Below are 25644 nucleotides of genomic sequence, written 5' to 3' on the forward strand. Positions count from 1 at the left end.
ATTTTATTCTATAAAGAAATCAACCTAAGCACTTCCCGACCCTTTTCATCCCCAGCTGTACTTTTACAACTATTTGCAAGGCTGTGCTGCAAACCTAATAAGAGCACCCCTGCTCCCCAACACACTGCTTGAGCCGTGTCAAAGCCTACGAGCTCAAAAGTGAGCCCCACATACAGCTATACAAATACAAGGGAAGAAAGAGCCACGTGTGGCATGTGGAGCATCTCATGGCAGCTTTTCCACTGATGAAAAGGGACTGGGTAACTACCTGATGGCTGGGTCCATGCTTGCTTCCTGGGCAAGGGGACTGTGTTGCTGGCTTGGCCCCCCTTTTCCACAGAAGGCTCCTTGCCTCTTGCAGCCCTTTCAGCAGGGATTTATCAGCTGCTATATGCCTTGGCCAGTCTGGACTGTTGGGAAGGGCATGAAGCAAACCAAGCAGCTCACGGTGGCTCTCAAGGCTGGAAAATTCACTCGCTCCTGGGGCTGGTGCTAATAAAAGCCAACGGATGCAAAAGGTTCAGCGAGGGTTTATTGCTCTGCCATGGCAGGGGCTGGAAAGGCAGCAGGTTTTCGCCCCCAACCACCTGGACTGGCCGCTCGTCCCTTCCCCACATGGTCCCTCCCTGGTCCAGGAGCCGGGGTGCTTCACATGTTGGCTCTCTCCCGCTGCAGCCGAGAGTTGTAGGCTCGGGAAACCGTGTTCCAGGCGTCCATGTACCGGTCCATGCACATGGCGATGCACTTCTGTGGGACAGAGACCCCTCAGCGGTCGCCCTGGGGGGTGGCCCGCGGGTCCCCGCTTCTCCCCGACCACGCTCACCTGCTCCGAGTTGTCCAGCGCGCCGCCGGGCTTCCCGATGCACTTCCGAAAGCACTTGTCCGTCATGCGCTGCGGAGAGAGGCCGTGAGAGGGGTCGCGTCCCCCGCCCCGCGCTGCTGAGGGGCAGCGGCACGGCCGGGCTCCCCCGGGCCGCAGGGCAGCCCCCGCAGCCCAGCACAGAGCGGGACTGGGACAGAGCGAGAGCGGGACCGGGACAGCCCCCGCCCGCCCTCCGCGGCCCCTCCTGACCTGCAAGAGCTCCTGTGCGTTGGCCACAGCGATCTGCACCTTCACCTGCTCCATGATGAGCCCCGGGTCCAGCTTCCCCCCACCGCCGCCCCCGGAGCCGAAGTCGGAGCCGAAGTCGGAGCCGAAGCCGCCCTCCATGCCGCAAAGTCACCGCGGGCGGCGGCCCCCACGCTGCCGGCGAAATGGCGCCTCGCCGGGACTACGGCTCCCAGCGTGCACCGCGCCTAGCGGGCGGGGCGGCCGCCGGATGGCACGGCCGCTCCCAGAGCGCACCGCGCTGCTCTCCCCTCGCCGGGGGCGGTGGCGGGGCTCGGGCCGCTGTTGTCGCCTCAGCGAAGCCGGAGCCGGGGCGGCGAGGGCGGGCTGCGGCCCGCGAAGGCCCCGGGGGCGGGCCTGCTCCCCGCCATAACCGGGCGGGGCGGGAATGGGACGGGGGGACGCCTGTACCACGGTGCCTCGTGGCCCCCCCGGGCACGGGGGTGAGGGCAGCGGCCCCCGGCCCGTGTCGAGATGCAGTTTGCTGTCATCACCGACTGTGGTGGAGGTGGCCCTGAGAAAGATTTTAAGTCCTGAGGGTGGAGGCGCGTCCGCACCACCCGCAGTGGTGGGGCGAGGGAAGGCGGTTCCCCGGGCTGCCAGGTAACGCCCCCGCTTCGTGCTCCCCAGCGGAGCAAGTGCGGGCGGCTGGTATGGGGCTGGGCTGGGCTGTCCACCAGGCCCGGGACAGTTTGCGGGTTGAATACAGCACAGCATGTAAGTATTGGGTTTTCAGCGCAGCCCCACACACAGGCAACAGGAAGGTACCGGCTTTACCACAGAGGAAAATGCTGCACAACTACATCCTGACATGAAATACGAGCATTATGATCTAGACTCCCTACAGAGAGCAGCTCCCAGGTGAATTTTCTCTGGAATTAATTCTGTCCTTTGAGGCTATGATGATGGTTTGCTCTGCCTTAGATGGCTCTGGTAAGAGGCTTATACCCTTAAAGACTGTGTTAATTCCACAATGGTATATCCTCCATCAAGTAAGAATGTAAGAATGCTGTGGAAGTTGGCAGAAGCAAATGGGAGACGATAATGCTAAAGAGCTTTTTCCAGGAGTAGATGTGATGTACAGAAAGGAGATCGCTGCTTACCTCTCTGTGAGACAAGGAACTGAGCATTACAGCAGAGCTAAAGCCAAAACTACTCTCATCTTCACTAGCTAGAGCCCACACTCAGAAGAGAGAGTATTGTAAACCATATTGTAACCAGATGTAACCAAAATGATTAGTTCATTCTTTTGTAACTAAGCAACATAGAGATAGGAGCAGGGTGGGCAATACCTTAATGTTGTGTTTGTACATCTATGGCTATGGATATGCTGCCATGCCCAAAGACAATTGGACGAGGAGTAGTACAGACATGCTGCTATGTTCCCAGTACAGCCCCAGCCCATCCTGACAAGTCGAGGGTGGTTAGAATAATTGGTTTGTGTTAAGGGTGTCAAATCATTGTTAGGGACCATGCACCATGAAGAAGGGAAGCAAGTTACCTAAGCAAGGTGGGATTGTGCATGTCCAGAAGAAGGGGTCAACTAAAGGACACACCTGTACGACCACCAAGGACCACCAGAGGCCCCCACAGAAGCCCCTCAGAGCTCAAGGATGCATGCATAATGACCATGCAAATATGATAATTGGTTCTGGGAAACAGAATGAATATGCATGATTATTCCAGGAAATTTGATGCATATGTATGTAATTGGACAATATAAGTTTCAGCTGATGTAACCTGCAATATGCACACTAGGTGGAACGGTCCCCCATGCATCTGGCACCATAATAAAGAATGCCTGCTTCTTCATACTACATTGGTGTTTAGGAGTTTGATTCCCGATTTCGGTGACAATATCATCCTGGCTGTGGGTCTGTCCACTTGAAAAAGAAACCATTCCTACACCTTGCAGAATTATCAGCTAGTGCTAAAGATGGGGTAGTTGCCTAGGGTACAATTTTATAATGAGTACAGACTAGTGAAAAGAAATGGACTGGAAATTGAGCTAGGCTAACGATAAACACAGCAGCTCACAGCAATGCTTCAGCCCCTTTCCTAGTTCCTAAGAATCAATCACTGCCCCAGCTCGGTACCTGCTCTTGTTCTCTCAAGTCAGGGTCAAGTGGGCTAAAGGGAACCCAGCCCTTCAGTGCAGGGGCTGTAGAGGTCAGCAGGGTGAAGAGAAAGGAAGGGGAAGTTTATCTGCTCCAGCTACTCAAGTTCTTCCCTCTGCTTTTGAAGACAGCACTTTCCATGAGCGCTGCATCCATGCACAGTTCAAAGGAAAGCGTTCATTTGCTTCCGGAGCACACCACACGCTTCAGCTGATCTCTTTCAGGAGTGCAGATAGCTCATTGTCCCCTATCTCTCTACACACAGGAAGGTCCCTTGGGATGAATCATCTCAAACAACCCATATGGCCTCTGTGTTGGTTAAATGAAACAAGGAAACAAATAAAATGCAAAACATTTATTCGAGTGTGTTGTACAAAAAGTTTCCAGTCATAAAATGTATATTACAAATCATTGAAAAAGACAAGACATTTGGCATGCATATTCTAAAAAGAAAAAACCCACTTTGAAATGATAAAGTCTAGATTCATTATGTAGTTTTCATAAGTTCCATGTGAACATTTTCATCATTTTGTCTTTGTATTTCAATTTGCAACCTTTTTCACAATTCCTTATTTTAAAAACTTGAACCTTCCAAAAACTCTTCTGCAGCAGCTGACCCGAAGGTGGTCAGTTAAACTGACCAGTGACCTAGAACCAGAGCTATCTAAATAAAGATTGTGTTAAAAAAAAAATCACCATTCAAGTCACAAGGCATCACTGTTATGAAAATAAGAGTTCAACTGAGAAGGTACTATTGTGCCCAAATGGAAAGCATTTTGGCTTAAACTTGTTTAAAATAGCTTATTGCTTGTAATTTTAGTGTAAGGATGATCTGGGTAGCTGGAATGCACAATTACATCTACCTTATTAACACAGAATCATCACTTCTTTAAAAGCTAACTAGAAAATTTGGAAGTTCAATAAAACACATTTTATTTTCCTGAACTCCAAGTCAATTCACTGCTTGTGGTATTCTGAACGGAGTCTTTCAATATTAAGCATTCTGTTCACTCTCTAGACCTTAGCATTTCAAGAAAGGCATTATGTTTACAAACAATAATTGCATGTAAATATGGTCTTGTATAAAAAAAACCTTTCAATTATTTTAAACTGGTTTAAAGCTAAGCATATTGAAGGGCAAATAAAAATTCTGTTTCCCAGGCCATTTTAAGTGAGAAAAGAAACTCTCAAATATAATTTGTCTTGACATTTAGCTAAAACAATGCTTTGAAAAATGCAATCACTATCTCACCTTCCACTCACTGGTTTACAACAAGGCTTTGTTTCCTGCCTACACAGGGTTTGGACCCAACAGTGGCAATAAAATGCAGTATCAAATGTGGATAATGCCTTTGTTTAGAGGTAAGACTTTCAAAAGAAGATACAGAAAGAAGAGATAGAATGGCTTAACAGTGAGGAAGTGAGAAAAGTGGCTACAAGAGGTATAAAACATACAGCATGCATGTTTTCATACAGCATCAAAATTTCTGATGCACACAAAAGAAACAATTCTCAAATGTTCTGGGGTGTAGAGAAGATTTCTACAAGCTGCTTCTAACTAACCCCTGTTCAGGTTGCAGTTAAAGGGCCTTTATACAGGATGAGCATTAAAAAGAAGAAAAAAGGGTGTATAAAAACAGTAAGATCCCTGAACTGAACATGAGGTGTCCCGTTGCTCAAGGATATACATGCACATTAAGTGATCTCCTTTCACAGTATGGTCTGCTTCACGCTGCAATACAATTTTCTTGACTAATACAAGCTGCAGACAAGCACATCTGGCTTTTACATTACAGGTCATGGGAAGCAGATCTTTATTTTCTTCCTGAGACTTTTGGTTCCTGGTACAAACACAAACTATGCCAGCCAACTCTCATCTAATCGCAAAACGGTGCTGAAGACAAGTGATCAATGCATCAGTGTAAACTATGGTCTTTGCCAGGGCAAATCTAGAGTCCCAAACTAGCCTAAGTAGAGGCACTGAGAAATAAAGCTGTGCAGCAACAAAGGAATCATAGCCACTCTATTACTTGGAATAAGTCACTGCAACACAACAGCTACAGTTACAAATACAGAAGCAAGGGAGAAGGAAGTGGCATGAAATGTCAGAGGCTCTCTGTAACCATATCTCACACTGCAGGACGCCACGTTACCGATGGTTCTGCAGGTGGATGGACTTGTTCTGACACAAGCGTTTTCACATGGTACAAACTTAGGAGTAGGTAGTATGTGTTTATCATATTTTATATGATACTCTTATGATCTACACAACAAAAAGATTGGCTTAACTATTCTGCTGCAGTTATGCTGTTACTCCTTGCCCCTCTTAACCAGTGAGAATAATTTAGCAATAATTTTTTTATGATTTCATCCAGAATAAAGTTGTTTGCTTATTTTTCTGGAATAAGAACATCCATATGGGTGGTTACACTCAAGTAACTACTCTGATAAAACCTATACTGGTTAATTTTCCTAATCAGAGAAGCCTTAAAATAATTTTTTTCCTGACAAGTCATATTATTTCTCCTTGAGGCTCTACACCTGGTATCAGACACTGGAGTAGAAATGCTGACTATCCTCCAGCTTCTTCAAGAGTGGTTCACATAGAGGATCAAATAGGAAAAGAGGGCAAGGGGACACTGGATTTTATTTGAACAAAAAGCTTTAATTATCCTGAAAAAAAAAAAATACTTGAAAGACAGAAAAGAAAGAAACAATGCTTTTTGGTTTGGTAAAGCCAAAAAGCTCCCAGTATGGAGCACCAACTTTAAACATTACACTGAAGCTCAGCATCAAAAGGAAGAGGAAAGGATGGTTTCTAGAGAAGATGCACACACAAAAAAGAAAGTACACATAGAATACAGTAGTTTTTCTGTGTCTTGTAATTTACAGCTAGGAATTATTTCTCATATTTTTAGTAGCCTTTTAGAAAGCACTTGTGGTGACAGAATTACACACATTTAGATTGATGGCATTCAGCTCTTCCCACAGTGTCAATCACTGTTTTATATGAACACCTGTATATACCTAAACATGGTACTGAAGAATAAAATAAACTGTTCCCAAAGTTATAAAGGACACAGTTCCAAATCTAAGGACAAATTCTGCAGACTGTTACAGAAGGGCACAGTGCTCATCACAAGAGATCTGCAAGCACCAGTCCTTAAGGCTACAAGACGACACATTCCCCATACAGTAGCTGTGAAGAAAACTATGGCTCAGGTAGCAAGAGGTTTTTCCTCATTCAAGCTGCCTTTCCTAGCCCATTCTTTACAGAAAAAAAAAAAAAATCACAGAAAAAAAATGCAACTGAACTACACACTAATTGCTTTAGTATTTAAGATCACAGAACAATCTTAAATTTACAGGACAATCTTGAAGAATAAGCAATCTGAAAACTGGCCAATGTAAAAAAAATAAATACAGATCTTTAGGAAAAAAAAGCAAAAAGCCCTCAAACATTATGTAAGTATATTATAGAAGCTGTGGGTCAGAAAGGGAAATGCTGTCCAGTGGTTGGAAGGTGCATTGCAAAAATACTTTTACATTGATTGCATTCATTTGCATAACAACAAATTTAAAAAAGGTAACTGATAACAGTATGTCTGAGAAACATAATTTCACTAGATACATTTTACAGAGAAATAGACATGATTTACTACATAGTTAACCTTCTACTCAAGCAGAGTGGGAAACTTACATTAGAAAAACAGCTAAGTACATCAATAAAGTTATCCCATTAGCCCAAAAACAGCCAAATCTTCATACTGCTTTTTTGTAATGGATCTTCTCATAATGGACTAAAACATAATTCTAAATTTGTATTAGTTTAACTTCAGTAATTCAGTCATCCCACTCAAAGAAAAGTAGTATATTTGATTTATTTTTAAATGGCAAAATAAATCCCTAAGCTTAAAAAAAAAAAAAAACCCTTTTGTTCCCACCCTGCTTGCATTACAAAGCCATCAGTCAAAGCCACTAAACTGACTTTCTAGGTTATATCTGTCAGTCACAATACTGTTCAGAGAACATAATGTCCAAAAGCCACCGAAAACATCCAAACCCTGTAGCTTGTTTGATGAGTCTAAACTATTTGAATGACAAGATCAGAGTTCAAGAGTGCAGGTAAAAACAGGATTCTACACTGGCATCAAATGGTATCCAAATTTTATATCCAAACTAGTTACTAGCAGAAAAAACATTTGCTTGTACAGTAGCCAATACGTTCTTTGGAGCAGTCAAGTATTTTTCCTAGTGCTTAAAAGATGCACTACTATATGAACACTAACCCTTATGAGAGTCAGAGTTATCTCCACCGAAATGCAGCAGAAGAAACCTTAAGCTAAAGGGGCACTGTCAGATACAAAATGCATCATACTGAAATAAAAGTCACCTGCTGCTCATACAAAGCATTTTTTAATAAAAAGCATTATTCTCCCTTCACTCACTGTTAGACTTTACTTCGAGCATTTGAACATTGCAAAGCAATGCTTATGTCCTAAACAACAGCAGTTCCTTTTAACAAGTCATTACACTATTTCTGTACTATTTTTGCAAATACTGATCCTTAAGATATCTGACAATGCCCCTTTGAACATAGGAGAAGTATGAACAAGCTGCATCTAGCTCTGATTTTAAGTCAACATTTACACAGGATAACCTTTAAAATCCCCAATATTTATCATTGCCAAAAGTCAAAATATTTTTAACAACTAAAGTCTTAATCATTCTGTTTAATGCTGAATGTCAAAAGCATTAAATCATGATGCTTAACATCACAAATACTGTACATCACAACTTGCGTCCATGATTTAACAAGGTCTCATTTGTGACAATGTCAAAATCCCCTGAAAAATAAAGTTAAAACTCTGGTTTTGACACTTCCATACATTAAGGTGGTGTATATATTCAGTAAGCAGAACCCATCATTCTCCATCTTCTGAAATAATGATATGGAGCTAAGGTGTTGACAGACTTAGATGTTTTTACCACTAGGCTGTCAAATCATGGAGTAGGTCCTGATTGATGCCACGGTCCTGAGCCAGTCCTGAATGTCTAAAATGCAACCTCCCTTTGGTGGAGTAGCATTTTTAATGAACCTGCAGTCTAATTTTCCTAAGCTGAACACTGCTGAGGCTACCAGGCAAGATACTACCATTTCTTAAAGTATGGAGGAAACACTACTGTGGATTTCTCCTGGGGCCCTGCAGATGAACATGCTTTCTTAAAACTTTTAAGTTATCCTGGTTATATATGCAATTATAGATTTACCATACACTCAAGGAGTCTCATCCCATTTTAGCTAAAAGTTTCTTTTCTGCTGCAGGTTTGTACGTAAGACTTTAAACTCTGTATGGGGAAAAATGTTGTATTCCAATATAGTGTTTCAACAAAGAGGGAAAAATAAAGAAATCTATTAAAAATTCTAGCAGTTTTGTTCAGTAAAGGTTTTTTTTTTGATTTTTTTTTATAAAAATGTACCAAGGAGTAAACTTCAAAGAAATCAGATGATGCATATAAAAATAGTTTTCAGTGGCTCTGGAGGGAAAAAATAGCAAAAATAAAAGGAAATAAATGAAAAAAATCAGCAAATAATAGTTTCTTTTTTTTCTTCACATCACTGAGCATCCTCTAGAGGTTGTTCTGGGATCCCCCTAAAACAAGACAGACATAGTTGAACTCAATTCTTACTAGCTTTTCATATTGTAAGCCTAGAGTCTGGTTATCATCTCAGTTGTTAAAAGCATTTTTTTTTTGTAGTTTAGTTATATTCAGGGAACGTCACAACTACAGAGAAAGCATAGCACACACCACAGTCTACTGCCAGGATTAAGACACCTCTACTCCGGTTGTGGTTTTCTACAATGGGTAGATTGGTTAATCTCCACACTTTCAACACTGATACAGATGACAAATGAAAATCGTGATGTCATTAGCTTTAGAATAGTAAGTTCCTTCCTTTATTTCAAATTATGTTTCCATCAGAGAGATCTATGCTGCATAGCTGCTGCTTTGGGTAAAAAAGTTTCTGTTTCAGCTGCTTTATACTACAAATACACTGCTCAATCTCCTGGAGACCAAAAAAGTTTTCAGAACTCAACTTCAAACCTGCACAGAATGAGTTCTTTGTGAAAAGAGCTACTAATGGCCACTGATCAGGAGAACAAATCGCTTGAGTTTGAAATAAATTTAAAATATTTTCTGGTATCACCTGTATGAACTATCTTTCTCCTTTTCACTCTGCCAACTGCTGGTCAGTTATTTCACAGTACTTAACGAAGGGTTATGAAAACATACAGTTGTTATTATTAAGAAAAAACAAGTTTATTTCAGATGTAGCAGGTATATACTATCAGAAAATAAACCAATAAGCTGAAGCTTGCAGCAACAGAAGCACTCCCCCTTTCCTGGTTCTTAGTGGTTATATTTCCCAATGGTTACATTTTGCTTACAACAAGAATGCCACAGACTCTCTTTTACAGAGAAGCAAATACTGGAATGGGAGGAACACCGACTGCTAAAACTAATCTTACTAACCCTAAAAATAGTCTATGTCATTGCGATGCTGTAAATCTGTGATCTGTCACATACTTCCATAGATACCCTGGCATCTTGACCCGACATTAGACACTGCTTGAGCTGTAACATTGATTCAAGCAGCAGTTCCTGGAAGAATCGCTCACATTATACTCTCTCTCTGCATTGTAGTAATGCTGCAGGGTTGCAAGCCACTTTGAGATTGTCCTCTGCAAGCATCCATTGGGAAAATGGACCAAGAAGCTCAGAGCTGGCAAAAGTTGAACGGACCTCCCCTAAATCTTATGCCTGATTAATCCAATAAACGAGGTACAAGTTAAACATCTGGTCTGCATCGTATTACCTGCTGGTTGAAAAGGTCTTCCTCTCCAAACTCTGCTTCATCGTCTTCCTCTTCGTTCTCTCGCACGACTACTGATTTAGTAACACTTCTCACTGCAACTTCCTACACAAAATGACAGATAAGATGGCCAGTAGATTACACAAATAGTCAGTATGATTACACAACATTAAGAATATTCCTAATTTCTACTAAATAGTCTCTATCAATTGCATATATCAATTATCAGGACTGTCTTCCAAACCAGGCACTAAAAAGAATTCTAGAACCCCAGGAAGCTTCCTTTATTACTAAATTATGTTTAACACTTCTTAGTAGTAAGAAATTCTTCTGCACACTTGCACCCTTGAAATCATAGGTGCAAATTTCTACTTGTGGAAAAAGTCGCCTTAAACACACTTCTAAGCAGGGACACTAAAGGTAACCACAGTAGGAATGGACATGGATTTGAAATTTTTTCAGATACTAGTTTAACCACTTCTATTTGAATACTAAGCCAGTTAGCTTTCTATTTGTACAAATGACCCTCCCTCCTACCTTGTCCTGTGCTGCTGCTGTTCCTGCACAAAGTGCTTCCATAGAATTGCCAGCAAGAAAGGCATAATGAAAACTGATACAACTGTGGTCTGTTTCACCTTCCTATTTCTATCAGATCACTGGGATAATGGCACATTTATGAATAACAGCCAAAGCACGATCCTCCCTTGCAGGAGTCTTCTGCAGGGATGGTTTTAAAAAAAAAAAAAAAAAAATCACTTGTGGGCAGATGTAGGACAATGCAGAATACACAGAACCTCTGCCAAATGAAAACTTCTGATACACTTCCAACATTGAAAGGACAGCTATCTTCCTACATTAATATTTACATTGCATCCCAGAATATTGTAGCTACTATATACTGTAACTTTGAATTGCCAGCAATAATTATTGTCTCTTCTGAAAATACATACTCAAATTCCAAACAAATTCTCTACTAGCAGGGTGTTTTTTTCTAAAATAGGAAAAAAAAGCCTATGGATGTAATCAGGATGATGACCACAGTTTTCCAAAATTTCCCCAAAATCCCAGAGATACGTACAGATATTTATTTCAGTGTTATAAACTGTCTTATTTTAGAAGACAATAGGGGAGATCTTAAAATTAGGATTTTGTCGTCGTTGCCCCCCAGCCCCCAATTGAAGAGTTAGGGAGATAACCCAGCCCACAGCTTTTTTCTACAGACACAGCCTACCTCTCCTTCAGAGTTTACGAGGTATGTGCGGATATTTCCTCCAGTGCCCCAGCTGCCTTGATTCTTCCACACAAGAACAGAAGGGGGACTATGAGATACGCCTGCATCTGCACCCCAAATCTAGCAAGGAAGACATTCTGTAATTAGCTATTTATGCACATTTTTAAATACACAGAACCCCCTAATTCTCCTACTTCTCTCTACATACCAGTTTTGTTTCTGAATTCCAATGGTAGTTTTACTCTGCTTTTAACTACACCATTACTTGTAGTAAGATATTATTCTCAGTCTACAACAAAAAGTAACACTAGCCATTTAAAAAAAAAAGAGAAAAAAATTTATCTAATATTGCAGTCATCAATTCTTTTCTGTATACACAGATTCCTCCTACCACTGTCTCAATGACTATAATGTATGGAGCCAAGACAAAATGCAGCTTGTAGTGTATCAATTTAGTGTTTTATATGTTTTATCTGAGCAATTGATACTTAAATAGAAATAGTTGGAACTAATTAGAAGACAGACATTTTTTTCTTCTGAAAGAACATCTGTTGCAGACTGAAAATAAAATACAGAATTATAGAAAAGCAGCTGTTCTACTACAGTTAAGGCTGAGAACATCTAGTCTTAACTAGAGTCTACTAGACTGAGTGAATGCTCTGGTATGTTCCTATTTCATTAAGAGCTTGAGGACGATTCCAAACCTGGGCAAAGGTGTTTGAAAACAAACAGCCCTTGACCCTCTCCTCAAAATATCTTTTTCTTCAACTTCCTCTGTGCCAATTCAATTTCTGTTCTGCATTTTTATAACTGAAATCCTCCTCCTCTAAAGCAAGAGCCATGAAACCAAAAGTCACACACCAAGTCAGGCTGTACCAAACGTCAGATTTACAACTGCCACAGCATCAACAAAAGAATTTGTTGTTGACGTATCGTAAGCATAACTTACTGTTACGGTCTGCCCAGCTCTGAGGACATACTTAGCAGTAAATTTGTAAGCAATTTCTTCTCCATCTCCAATTTGTCTTTTCAGTCTCCAGTTACCCAAAGACTGATCCTAATGGAGAGAGTCATAAGGTTATTTAGGGTGAGCAAAACAGAGCAAACATTCATCAGAGCTTTCTCTAGGTCTCTTTGTTATTAGAATAATGTGAATATAAATTTATTTACATGGTTGTTAGACTTCTGCATTCTAACTTGAAAGTATTTTTCTATACCCACTAATAGTCTAAAGTGTAAATCCCATAAAGTCATTCAGCAAAATTTAGAGATACACATTTCACACAAAAAAGTTCTGCTAGAGCCAGCAAAGCTATTTACATGAGCAAGGTACCAGCACATGTTTAGACATTTGGGACACAAAACTATGCTCTCTTCCTGCAGCAAACATTACACTCGTGCTAGCACACTGTAACGCTCAACTTTCAAATGCTCCTGTTAATTATTGCAGGATGCTGCACCTTGAGATGTTGCTCCTGCTCTCCAAGTGACTCCACTTACTCATGCTACAAAAGGCTGTGTAAACATTTCAATTTAGCTCCTCCTTCTTGTTTTCTAGGAGTTCCACTGACACTCACCTTCTCTGAGTTGTTCTTAAGTTGAACATATTTGCCCTCCAGGTCTACCTCTTCTATGCTGATACTTCCTGTAGCTGAAGCTTGCTGGGACATTTGGAAGCTACTGCTACTACTGCCACTAATACTTCCAGTGCCAATTCCACTTGTTCCACTGCCTGAGAGCTCCTCTGCTTCAATACGTTTTCTCTTGCCTCGGGAAGAGCGAACAAGTGAAGTACTGCTACTGCTGCTGCTGGAGGTAGCCCGAGAGACTGTCACACGGGAGGAGGGACTTGGAGAGAGCTTCAACCTTAATACAACAAAGCAAGCATTTTAATTAACTCATTCAGGGAACTACACACAAAGCAATCATGCTACAATATACTCAGGAACCAGACAGTAATATGCCCCAAGGCTGAAAGCAGCCTCACTGTGTGTGTCAGGAGGACTGCATCTAAGAGAAGGGAGGGGCTATCCATCCCTCAGAAATTTTCTGGTAGTATGATTATGTGACATGGAAAGCAGTGCTAATGAGAGCACCACAGATCACTTAACCCTCCCCTCCAGTATATCTACTACCTAACACACTATTCTTGGGCCACATCATTTAAAAACAGGAAAACAGAGAAGTATAAGCACTTAAATAAAAAGATGAGATGAATGTCAAGCACAGAATGATATATTCCACTGTACTCTAAGACCATTATAAAAAAACCAAAAGAAAATAAAGATGGTGTTCAGATGAGAACACTTGCAAGTGTCCCATGTAAGTGTTCCATGCAACATATTGTGGTGTGAAGCCAGTATGATTTCAGTGAAACAAAATCTGGGCGTTCCTGCTCAAGTGGTAAAAAATAAGCATAAGAAATGAAAATAACATCTGATAGTCCTAAGAAAAGAATGTGGAATCTGTACGTACCTTTCCTCTTCTCCTTCCAGGAGTTTTCGGTAAGCACTGATTTCCATGTCCAGTGCTAATTTAACATCAAGGAGTTCCTGGTACTCTGTAAGCTGCTGCTGCATCTGGTCCCTCATTTCTGTCATTTCCCTCTCCTTTGCATCTAGCACCTTCCTAAATTTTTCCCGCTCACCAGCCATCATTTCCTCCAATTCACGAATGCGATCTTCTGCTGCACTAGCCTAGGTAGACAGCACAATGGAAAACCCAATTGGCATCTATGTAGGTACAGTAAAAAAGTTAAAAATTCATCTCCCTCCCAAATAAACATAACAAAGATTTCTCTCCATAACATTCAGAAAATATGAAGGGACAGAAATGTTAATATATCCACATAATACAGTGCTCTGTATTAGAGATGAAAGCAAATTTAGTCCCTTTACCTGTTTCTGAAGGCCAGAAAGCTGGTAGCTGAGAGCTTCTATTCTCATGCGAGCCTCCTTCAACTCCTCTCGAGCTGCACCAGCAGCTTTGTCATTTTGGTCAGAGGACAGTTTGGCATTCTCTAGCTGGAAGGCAAGTTTTATACAAGTCACTTGCATCGAGTTAGATATCCTGCAAATATCCTTTTGGTAAAAATAGAAGCTATTTAATCTTAAATAATTTTAAATGGGAATCTGGTAAGTTTATGATAAGAATTGCATAACATTGAGGAAATGCCCTAAGGACCAGGAAAATCTGTTTCAGTCCTATTCCTATAGGATTTGCTTATGCTATTAAAAAAAATAGTCTATTAGCCCTTCCATTATACAAGCAGCCTTACAGTTTCCAAAAACTGAGGTTCATGGGATCACACTATCTGCCTGTTTGTCATAAGAACAATTACACTGGGTCAGAGCAAAGGCTACCTAGTTCACATCCTGGTCTAACAGTTCCCTGGATGTCCGCGGACTAAGCTCAATAAAATATTCCACAGGTATTATGTATCAGCTGGCTATTTGCAACTCAGGGACTTCCTAAGCCAGAGACAGTATTTTGATGCTTACTATCTCTCAGTGGATTTTTCAGGCAGGAATTGTCTCTGCTTTTTGAATTTATGGGGCAAGGAGTTTAGCTATATATTAATGAAGAGCAACCTTCTTTTGTTTCTTCTGAATCTGCCACTGGACATTCACTGTCCCTACTTCTACTGAAAAATAATAAACAATCACTCCTCATTCACCTTCTCCGTGCTATTTATCCTTTTACAGACATCCACTGGATCTTTGCCTTCCCTCACCTCATCTCTTTTCCCAGGTGAAGTTTTATTTTAAACTTTCTTCATGCAGGACCTGTTTCATACTCTTAATTGTCTTTGTTAGTCTTCTCTGTGTTACTCTGTACTACCTTTTCAAGGTAAACCTACTTTCACTAAACCTACCTGCAGCACTCCAGATGACATCCTGCCCCAGAGGCAAAACAATGCTTTTGGTTGTATTCTTTCCCTAATAGTTGTCAACATTCAATTTGTTTTCAGTTTTTGTTAATTTCACCTAGAGAACAAGCTTCATTTCTAGTGGCTAATTTTAACCAAATCTGACAGAGCAACAACAGAGCTCAAAGCTATTACACGATAAGTTTCATCAAAGTAGATAGCTAGAAAAAGCATCCTTTTCATGCCGTGCAGCTGGAGTTCAACAATTCTGCTACACACCATGGAATCCACCCAGGAACTAAACTGTCCCAATTCTAAGAACAGTTACAGGCAAAACGTGTTCTTTAGCCACACAGCACAAAGCTTTATAAAATTAACCTTCATTAGCTCTGCTGTTCACAGGGTTCTGAGTAGGGAAGAAGACACACATAGAGCCTTCTTTAGGCTAAGGGTTTTGAAGGAACTTCAAGTCAAATATATACTCCATTACTTCTTGTACAGTTTAAAATTAAAAATTATTTGAATGCTGACAACCATTCACTTCCACTATGCTGGCATAGTGCCAAATCCTCAGATTTAGAATTTCTATTGCTTATTGTCAAAGATCATGGTCAGAGCAAGAAGTGAGCTTTTACCCAAGACCTTCTCATCCTGGAGAAGTTAAGTGGCTAAACTTAACAATGTGCTTTGACATCATATTCCTTAACAGCTCAGGCTTTCTCTGAACAGGGACACATCTTTATCCAGAAATCCACAGAATGAAGTTCACAGCTAAGCCCGTTTTTCCCTTCACATTCCAACTTCATCCATAACAACCATCTTTTATGTACCAGAAAAAAAAAAAAAGCTTAATTTATTCACCCCCTGTTCAAATCTTGTCACTTTTTCATTCTCTAAGTCTGTATTTTGCAGACTTTCTTTTTTTTTTTTCTACTAGGCATCTACCCTGGATCTTCTTCAGACTGTGGCAAGTAATCAAAATACCTTGTTGTATAAAAATATCTTATGTTCCTAACTTCTGTGAATAATCGCAAGACTGCTAACTGTACTTGATTTTTGTTTTTAGTATCTATTATCTATATTGTTGCTGCCATAAGAAATAGTTAAATATTTGTAGATCAATATTTCTCAAACTGTAAATCAAACCAAAGAATTCAAACGGAGTCTCAGTGAAGGGTAGAGGAGAACAATGTTACCAGCACCATAATTTCTCCACCACAAGAGAATTAGAAGTGGCTGTAATTATTGGCAAGTATTTTCAATAACCAGAAAACTGGCAGCTGCCTAATTCCTTCAGGTAGGGCAATGAATATTAAAAAAAAAAAAAAAAAAAAAAAAAAAAAAAAACACAACAAACCCACACACCAAACCAAAAAACCCCCCACCAAACCTATAACCAGCAATTGTACCAATAACAAAGCTGCTACTCCCTCCCATGTCGCCAGTGCAGGATGAACTAGGATTTGCCAACTCAGGATTTGCACAGGTGTGATGGATACACTTGACCCCTAGCCATACTTTGATTGAGGCTGACTAGGGAGCAACAAGCCTCACATCCTCGGGGTGAATTGGCAAGCTGGAAAGACCCCGCCTCACATACAAGGGAGTCAAGGTGTCTTGAAAATATTTCAAAAGGTGATTTTGAAACCCAGAAGTGCAAGATAACCAATGCACAGAACAAGATACCAGAGCTAAAACGAAGACATCTATCTTGTCTATACTATTGACTAGCAGACAACTACTTCACCCTATAAATAACTTCACCCTCAAACGGGCCCAATTTGAGCTCTCCCTGAATTGCAGCTGCACTGCACGCCAGGTGACTCTCCCCTTGAGCAGGGATGCCTCTCAACGTTAGAGATTCCTTACCTGAGACTAAGAGGTCCTTCCTTACCCAAGGCAGAGAGATCCCTCACCCACAACAGATCCTTGGTAAGTGACTGGTAGCACGCTGAATTAATACTATGAAACATTACTAATCCACATAGCTACTCAATATTATTATAAACATTGTATGGATAATTCCGTTAGACATAAGCTGTTAACCAAGTCTGAGACTAAAATTGGATCCAGCAACACCTAGGCTCCAAAAGGAGTTTAGAAAGCAAGGGGGTCCACTCTGAACCTCGTGACTCAACTGGAGGGTCCTCCTTACTCTTTGCATCTCTGGTCTCTGTGTGAATCATTCTAACTCAGTTTTCCTTTGTGTGTTCCTTCCATGCAGTAATTAATACGGTGAACCTTGCCACCAAACTTACTGAACCTTGTCAAACCACTGTTTGTTAAATTCCATTGAACTTACTGAACTCTGTCAAATTACCATTTTACCTCAATAAAACATTGCTGCTTCTCTTTTTTGAGAGGTGCATTCCACTCATCTGCGACAACAGGCAGATAAAGAAAAAGAGTGCAAATATTTTTAAGAAGTTTAAGCAGCATTCTCCTGGATTAAATTACTCCTCTGTTCACATTTCCCCTCTTCTCTGCTCTGCTGTGGTGAGACCCCACATGGAGTACTGCATCCAGCTCTGGAGTCCTCAGTACAGGAAAGACATGGACCCGCTGGAGCAGATCCAGAGGAGGGCCACAAAAATGATCAGAGGGATGGAGCACCTCCCCTATGAGGACAGGCTGAGAGAGTTGGGGCTGTTCAGCCTGGAGAAGAGAAGGCTCCAGGGAGACCTTATTGCAGCCTTTCAGTACTTAAAGGGAGCTTATAAAAAAGATGGGAACAAACTTTTCAGTAGGGCTTGTTGCAATAGGACAAGGGGTAATGGTTTCACACTAAAAGATTTAGCCTAGGTAATAAGGAAGAAATTTTTTACAATGAGGGTGGTGAAACACTGTAACAGGTTGCCCAGAGAGCTAGTAGATGCCCCATCCCTGGAAACATTCAAAGTCAGGTTGGACGGGGCTCTGAGCACCCTGATCTAGTTGAAGATGTCCCTGCTCACTGCAGGGGGGTTGGACTAAATGACCTTTAAAGGTCCCTTCCAACCCAAACCATTCCGATTCCATGATTTCCAGTTTCCTTACCGTGGTTTTCATCACCAAAGCTGGCCAAAATAGGTCCAATACCTCGCCTGAAGTTTGCTGCCCACCACCACTGAAACCACAACTGCATCTAGTAATTTTCCAATCCAGAACTAACTTAATCATTGAAATGTGATACAGCTTACACACATTTAAGAGAGTATTAGGCCTAGTAAGAACATTGCAAAGGCCACAGTAAGAATAAAGTGACAATGCAACCTTAGACATGGAGCCCCTCTCAGTATGTCCATATTAGTTTGCAAGCTATTTGTGAACAGAAGAGGACTTGTGGGTGATGTGACGGCTGGAGGCCATCTTGGGAACAGCAATCGCAAAATGACAGAGTTTTCAGTTCCTGGAGAAGTAAGGAGGGGGGTCAGTAGAACTGTCACCTTGGACTTCTGGAGGGCAGACTTTGGCCTGTTTAGGAGACTGGTTGACAGAGTCCCTTGGGAGGCAGTCCTGAACAGCAAAGGAGTCAGGGAAGGCTGGACACTCTTCAAGAGGTAAATCTTAAAGGCACAGGAGCAGGCCATCCCTATGTGCCAAAAGATGAACCGGTAGGGAAGACCACCGGCCTGGCTGAACAGAGAGCTTTGGCTGGAACTCAGGAAAAAAAGGAGAGGTTTTTTTTGGAAGAAGGGGCAGGCAACTCAGGAGGACTACAGAGATGTCCTCAGGTTATGCAGGGCAAAAATTAGAAGGGCCAAAGCTCAACTAGAACTTAATCTGACTACTGCCGTAAAAGACAGTAAAAAACGTTTCTATAAATACATTAACAACAAAAGGAGGGCTAAGGAGAATCTCCATCCTTTATCAGACACAGGGGGAAACAAAGTGACAAAGGATGAGGGAAAAGCTGAGGTACTTAATAGCTTCTTTGCCTCAGACTTTAATAGTAAGACCAGTTGCTCTTGGGGTACCCAGCCCCCTGAGCTAGAAGACAGGGAGCAGAATGAAGCCCCCATAATCCAAGGGGAAATGGTTAGCGACCTGCTACAGCACTTAGACACACACAAGTCTATGGGGCCAGATGGGATCCACCCAAGGGTACGGAGGGAGCTGGCAGCAGTGCTCACCAAGCCGCTTTCCATCCTTTATCAGCAGTCCTGGCTAACTGGGGAGGTCCCAGTTGACTGGAGGTTAGCAAATGTGACACCCATCTACAAGAAGGGCCAGAAGGAGGATCCGGGGAACTACAGGCCTGTCAGCCTGACCGTGGTCCTGGGGAAGGTTATGGAGCAGATCATCTTGAGTGCCACCACACAGCACATACAGGACAACCAGGTGATGAGGCCCAGTCAGCATGGGTTTATGAAAGGCAGGTCCTGCTTGACTATCCTGATCTCCTTCTATGACAAGGTGACCCGCTTAGTGGATGAGGGAAAGGCTGTGGATGTTGTCTACCTGGACTTTAGTAAAGCCTTTGGCACCATTTCCCACAGCATTCTCCTGGAGAAACTGGCTGCTCGTGGCTTGGACAGGTGTACTCTTTGCTGGGTAAAAAAATCAGCTGGATGGCCAGGCCCAAAGAGTGGTAGTGACTGGAGTTTACTCCGGTTGGCAGCCAGTCACAAGTGGTGTTCCCCAGGGCTTGGTACTGGGGCCAGTTCTGTTTAATGTCTTTATCAATGATCTGGATGAGGGGATTGAGTGTGCCCTCAGTAAGTTTGCAGATGACACCAAATTGGGCAGGAGTGTTGATCTGCTTGAGGGTAGGAAGGCTCTGCAGGGGATCTGGACAGGCTGGATCGATGGGCCAAGGCCAATTGTATGGGGTTCAACAAGGCTCAGTGCCAGGTCCTGCACTTGGGTCACAACAACCCCATGCAACGCTACAGGATGGGGAAGAGTGGCTGGAAAGCTGCCCAGCAGAAAAGGACCTGGGGGTATTGGTTGACAGCCAGATGAGCATGAGCCAGCAGTGTGCCCAGGTGGCCAAGAAGGCCAATAGCATCCTGGCTTGTATTAGAAATAGGGTGGCCAGCAGGAGTAGGGAAGTGATTTTTCCTGACACTGGTGAGGCTGCACCTCAAATAATGTGTTCAGTTTTGGGCCCCTCGCTACAAGAGAGACATTGAGGGGCTGGAGCACGTCCAAAGAAAGGCAATGAAGCTGGTGAAGGGTCTAGAGCACAAGTCCTGTGAGGAGCAGCTGAGGGACCTGGGGTTTAGTCTGGAGAAGAGGAGGGTGAGAGGAGACCTTATTGCTCTCTACAACTACCTGAAAGGAGGGTGTAGAGAGGTGGGTGTTGGTCTCTTCTCCCAGGTAACAAGTGATAGGACAAGAGGAAATGGCCTCAAGTTGCACCAGGGGAGGTTTAGACTGGATATTAGGAAAAATTTCTTCATTGAAAGGGTTGTCAGGCATTGGAACAGGCTGCCCAGGGAAGTGGTTGAGCCACCATCCCCGGAGGTATTTAAAAGATGTTTGGATGAGGTGCTTAGGGATGTGGTTTAGTGGTGGACTTGACAGTGCTAGGTTAACGGTTGGACTTGATGATCTTAAAGGTCTCTTCCAACCTAAACGATTCTATGATTCTAAGCTCACTGCATCCAGGCAAAAGGCTGTCTTGAAATGCAGCCATTCCTCAAGCTGTCCAACACATCCCTCCAGGTAGTCAGCTTCCTAGAGCCAACATATTGCACCTATTGCAAGTCTCCTCCACCACCTCCATTTTGCAGGAAGAACTGGATCTATCGACATCAAGAAAAAAGCCCTTATAGTAGAAGACATTGTCTAATAAGCTATTGCGTGACATCCACTATTCCCACTGTGTCCTCTGCAATGACCAATAGTTCCATGTGTTTTCTTACAAAATGGCTTTTCTCGGCTAAAGCTATTCCTAGCTATTACCTCTGGCTATAACCTCCCCGGAAACGCATCCACGCGCAAGCACCAGAGGAGGCATTTGAACACTGGGACAAAGCTTCTTCAAATTATAATTATTTGTGTCCTTGAAGACAGCAGGGCTGATGGAAATGTTTTTATCTCACCAACTGCACTTCCTGTCACACAGTGCCGTGGATAGCAATAGTTACCTTAGCCTGATAGGTCTGCTCAAGCTCCATTTTGTACAGTTTGACTTGTTCATCATGTTGATTTCGCAGATCCTCCAGGGCCTGAGTCATTTTGGATTCATACTCCTGTTGGCGACTAGTGTCCACCTCAACCAAACGATGTTCATGTCGTTTTCTTGTTTCCCTTATTTCCTACACACACACAAAAAAAGGGGACAAATTCCCACATTAGGGTAAACAGTACAGCAATTACATTCAGACAACAATTAACTGTTTCAGTACTAATTATTTAGTATATAGGAGCTACAGTACTAAAGGCATTTAAGCCTTGGAATTGCTGCATGTACTAACAGATGCAAGTTACCGTTCTCATTTGGCAGGATATAATTCTTAAAAGTGATCCGACTTAAAAACAGGTTTAAAAATAACCACATACAGTTTAAGTAAGGAGCTGTTTTATGTTACAAAAGTCAAAATGGGGGGAGACGAAAACATCTTTTACATAGCAAAGACAGATTCCATGTGCTGCACTACAAATGCATGCCTACATTACAATAGCAGTCTACAAGGAGTCAGATAAAAATGAACACCTTTTGTGATCATTAGATACATTGAAAAAATAATCATTATTGAGAAAAATGGCATCTTCCAAGTTTCACTTTTAATCATATGCAGATCTTCTCTCCTTTTCTATATAGCGGATGACCTCTACTCATTGATTTTGATTACATTAGTAATAAAGCAGCAACCCAAGCAATCCTGAAGACATAAATATAATGTTTTCTGGTCAGAGTTTGTAATAAGAAATTTTCAGTTTTAGAGAAGTAAGAGTTCTCTGTGCCTAGAAGACTGGTCCCAAACTAGTGAGGTAAGACTTACTCATGCACTTATTCATGTTGCGGTCTGCAGAGACCTGGCCAGGCCTGAATACACGGTATGAGAAAGAAACAATTTCTCCCTTCAGGGTTGGACAAACAACAAGGGAGTGGTTCCGAGTACTGGGAGGAGGCCTGAAGGTAGCAGCAGAGCCACAAGGAGGAATAGCAGGCAAGTGAAGCAAGGCTCACTTTGCATGCCTAAACTGGAGTCATAGCAGGCTAACACAAATTCAGAGCAACTTTACAAGTTGTTTTGCAGAAATGCTCTACATCTAAAACCAGACTCTTACAAACATGCCCTTCTGCTCTCAGAAACGTGCCCTGATGTGATCTGGAAGAAGCTTTCCCTTCTGTGGTGAATTTTTACACCAAGAAAAATAGCAAGCAGCAGTCTCTCAGTAACTGCACACAATGACCCCTCGGAGGCCACAAAAATATCACGGAGGACTACAAAGTTATCAGATGAAGGGCTGAGCTGATCTAGCAGTTCAACACCACTAGAATAAGCAGGCTTCACTTGCCACACTCCCAGTCATGATGTTCTAACTCTAATGGAGCTTTGGACCCTTCACTGAACCAAATGAATTCACTTACCTAAAGGGAAACCAATTCCTTTTTTCCTTCCTGTGTTGAATTGGTACATACAAGGATCAAAGAGCTCCAAGGATGACTAAAGAAACACCCCCATTTCAGCACGGCAAGCTTTATGATTAGCTTCTGCTGTCTCATTTAGCTTCACCTTTAGTCAGTAGCAACGCAATTCTCCTCAGGAAGCAAAGTTATTTTAAGGCCCTACAACCAAGCAAGGGTCTGTTGTTGCAGTCGCGTGCAGCAATCCAATTACTCCAGGGCATGAAAGTGAGACAATGGTCAGTACAACTCTGATCTACCAGTGATCTACCTGGTTGGTTTCTCTGCCCTGCTCCAGCCCCTGTCCTTAGCCACACAGCCCTGCCCCATCCCTTAATCCAGTCTGGGCACTCGTTTGATTCCGTGGTAAGACAGAACTCAGCCACTCAGCTGGCAAAAATTTAACTCAACCAAAAAACCTTAAGTAGTTTACTAGTCAATCAGGCTGAAATGGTTTGGTGCATGGTGAGCCAAACATCACAACTAGCATAGGTGAGATGAAGGGCAGAAACATGTGGCAGTTGCTCAGCAGCCACTAATTGAATGAGCTTGCAGAAGAACCAAAGGTCAGAGTTGGTTTTCACAAGATGGAATAAACTGACATAACACTTTGCATCTGGTACAGAGAGAAGGTCATGCTTCCCTTTCCCAATCCCCACCTGTGCATTCCCACTATTTACTGCATAAAAACTCAGGTCCTCACTAGAACCACTATGAGCCAACTCAGCTCACTAAACAGGCAGAAAACTACCCCTGCAAAAAACAGGGTAATTGCATACTGTTCCCATCAATGAAAACAGGTTACCGTCAGGTCCAACCACCACCAAAGCTGGTGCAAGTAAGGAGTAGGGCCATGCAACCAGGTCCACAGAGGGGAAACAAGACTTTCCCTTTCCCACAGCAGTCCGCTGCTACATTAGCTCACCTGCTCGTGGAACAATACCCATGACACTTGGCTGTCATGCCAGCTCTGCCACTGATTTACCATGTAACTCTTTGCAAAACCTTTAATTTTTTTATTACTGAACCCATTTACAGCAAGGATAATAGTGATTTTCCCTACCTGGACTAGTTAGTAATTGGTTATAGTCAGTTTGAATAAAAGCTACATAAACTTCAGACTGTGATGAGATTACTAGGTTGATAATACCTCCTCAAACACATTCTTCCTGAAATCCAGATCCTCTTGTAAGCTCTGGCACCGATTCTCCAGGTCCACACGCATGAGTGTCTCCTTCTCCAACTGCTTCTTAGCCACAGCATGACCATCTTCAGCCTAGTAAAGAATTTTAAAGATAAAGATTTAATTTTGTCTGGATCCCTATTTTCCACCCCCAGAATCCCTTTATGGTCTTCATTTGACATCTTTGGACCAATTATCCAGAACAACAAATCTAATGTCAAGTCACTGATTAAAAAAAAAAAAAAAAAAAAAAAAACAAAAAACAAAAAACAACAACAACAAAAAAAACCAACAAAACCACACACACCACACAAACAAACCCCCCAAAAAACCCAAAAAACAAGAAGAGTGTGTGTGCTTATGAATATTTACAACAAGCTTTCATGTTTGTATACTAGTTATTTAAAAACTAGTATTATTTCAATACAGTATGATAATGGGAGTTGAGGATTATTAATTCCTCAAGTACAGTATGTTGCATGTTGTTCTTTTTCTTGCTAGCGTAGTCCCACTGGGTACTCCAGCATAAGTTTAATATTATGCAGGACTTTACAAAGGACAATATTTAGTAACCTGATCTCTCATGAACATACAAACACTTACCAGAAATTTTTAAATAAAAGCTTCTGACTAGCAAAATTTCTAAAACACCATGTTGCTTTGGTTGTTTTACAGAGATTTCTTACAATTTAGTTTTACATCCAAGAGAGGCAGGCAAAGGTTCAGCAGTAAGTGAGCTGCATCAATGATGTTCAGACTATAAACTAACTGAAAAATAACACATTTTACAATACACAGACTCTCCTGTGCTAAAGCAAGGAAGCATTCACTGCCATACCTTAGCAAGCTGGGCACGCAAATCTGCCACCTCTGCTTCCAGACTGCGTTTCTCATTCAGGACAGTATTGAGTTCTGCTTCACTTCTATGGAACAGCACTTCAAGATCCTTAATGCGACCCTGAGCCACAGACAAATCTGCATCTTTCTTCTTGTAGCTGAAAAAAACAAAAAGTCAATTATGTTTATACGTGGGTGCACACATATCTTGAGCATGTCTTGGTTACAACTACAGAGGTTTTGTTATTATGCACATTTTATTAGGATTAGTATACCACTAGGTGGCTCCTAGAGTAATCTGCAAATGCAGCTAATAAAAGCAATCACGAACACCTCTTAAAACTCACAGCTTGTACCACCAATGTGTTGTAAATGCACTGCCTACTAAAGAAGAACATGTGTCATGGGCAGGCAAGGGAAAAAACAAGAAGGCAACTGACAGCTAAGAGATAACAATAAAGCTGCTTTACATACAAGGTGTAAAGAGTATTTTTTCATCTCACTGCTGCACAGCATATTTAATTGCTGACATCTATCACTTTGGACTACAGCCCCTGAGAAGCAGAGCGCATGCATCTCCCAAAGAGGTCCACGAGCATCCCCAGTGTTTTGTACTTGATGTGGCCAAGCCCATTCCCTAGGATGTATTCCCACACAAAGTAATAAAGTAATCCACTATGGAAATGTGGTCACCTTTCAAGAATAAAACAGTATTTCTTCAGCAGTATTCATTACAAGCAAAGCAACTCTGGTCACTTTAAATATGATTATTTGAGCTGTTATATCCAACTCGCAGAAATCAAGGTCAACTTCCTCCTGCCCACCAAGTATTTGTCTACCTTTTCCTCTAACATACTGACTT

At 42.1% G+C, this 25644-nt stretch overlaps 2 protein-coding genes across 2 annotated transcripts in view; both read right to left on the minus strand.

Moving 5' to 3' along the window:
• Window positions 1-514: 514 nt before the first annotated feature.
• On the minus strand, window positions 515-1297 carry TIMM13 (translocase of inner mitochondrial membrane 13). The gene is made up of 3 exons (XM_075524262.1): window positions 1073-1297; window positions 824-892; window positions 515-747 (listed from the first exon to the last, which is right to left on the minus strand). The coding sequence occupies exons 1-3, from the start codon at window positions 1208-1210 to the stop codon at window positions 649-651; spliced, it is 306 nt and encodes a 101-aa protein (XP_075380377.1). The 5' UTR covers window positions 1211-1297; the 3' UTR covers window positions 515-648.
• A 2268-nt stretch (window positions 1298-3565) lies between these two features.
• Window positions 3566-25644, minus strand: part of LMNB2 (lamin B2) — a 43185-nt gene continuing 21106 nt past the window's right edge. Inside the window, exons 3-12 of the mRNA XM_075523911.1 lie at window positions 24784-24940; window positions 23913-24038; window positions 21276-21446; window positions 14231-14356; window positions 13809-14029; window positions 12911-13199; window positions 12283-12390; window positions 11334-11453; window positions 10106-10207; window positions 3566-8879 (exon numbers count right to left, since the gene is read on the minus strand). Coding sequence (XP_075380026.1) covers window positions 8838-8879; window positions 10106-10207; window positions 11334-11453; window positions 12283-12390; window positions 12911-13199; window positions 13809-14029; window positions 14231-14356; window positions 21276-21446; window positions 23913-24038; window positions 24784-24940 — 1462 coding nt within the window. The 3' untranslated portion in view covers window positions 3566-8837. The remainder of the gene's footprint in view (window positions 8880-10105; window positions 10208-11333; window positions 11454-12282; window positions 12391-12910; window positions 13200-13808; window positions 14030-14230; window positions 14357-21275; window positions 21447-23912; window positions 24039-24783; window positions 24941-25644) is intronic.

This window comes from Mycteria americana, chromosome 24 (assembly GCF_035582795.1).
Source record: "Mycteria americana isolate JAX WOST 10 ecotype Jacksonville Zoo and Gardens chromosome 24, USCA_MyAme_1.0, whole genome shotgun sequence".
In the NCBI taxonomy this organism is placed as follows: Eukaryota; Metazoa; Chordata; class Aves; order Ciconiiformes; family Ciconiidae; genus Mycteria; species Mycteria americana.

Coding starts and splice junctions, on each gene's coding strand:
- TIMM13 (XM_075524262.1), bottom strand. CDS start 1,210: ATGGAGGGCGGCTTCGGCTCCGACTTCGGCTCCGACTTCGGCTCCGGG. Junction 893..1,072: donor ACGCACAGGAGCTCTTGCAG/GTCAGGAGGGGC, acceptor CTCTCTCCGCAG/CGCATGACGGACAAGTGCTT. Junction 748..823: donor CGCTGGACAACTCGGAGCAG/GTGAGCGTGGTC, acceptor TCTGTCCCACAG/AAGTGCATCGCCATGTGCAT.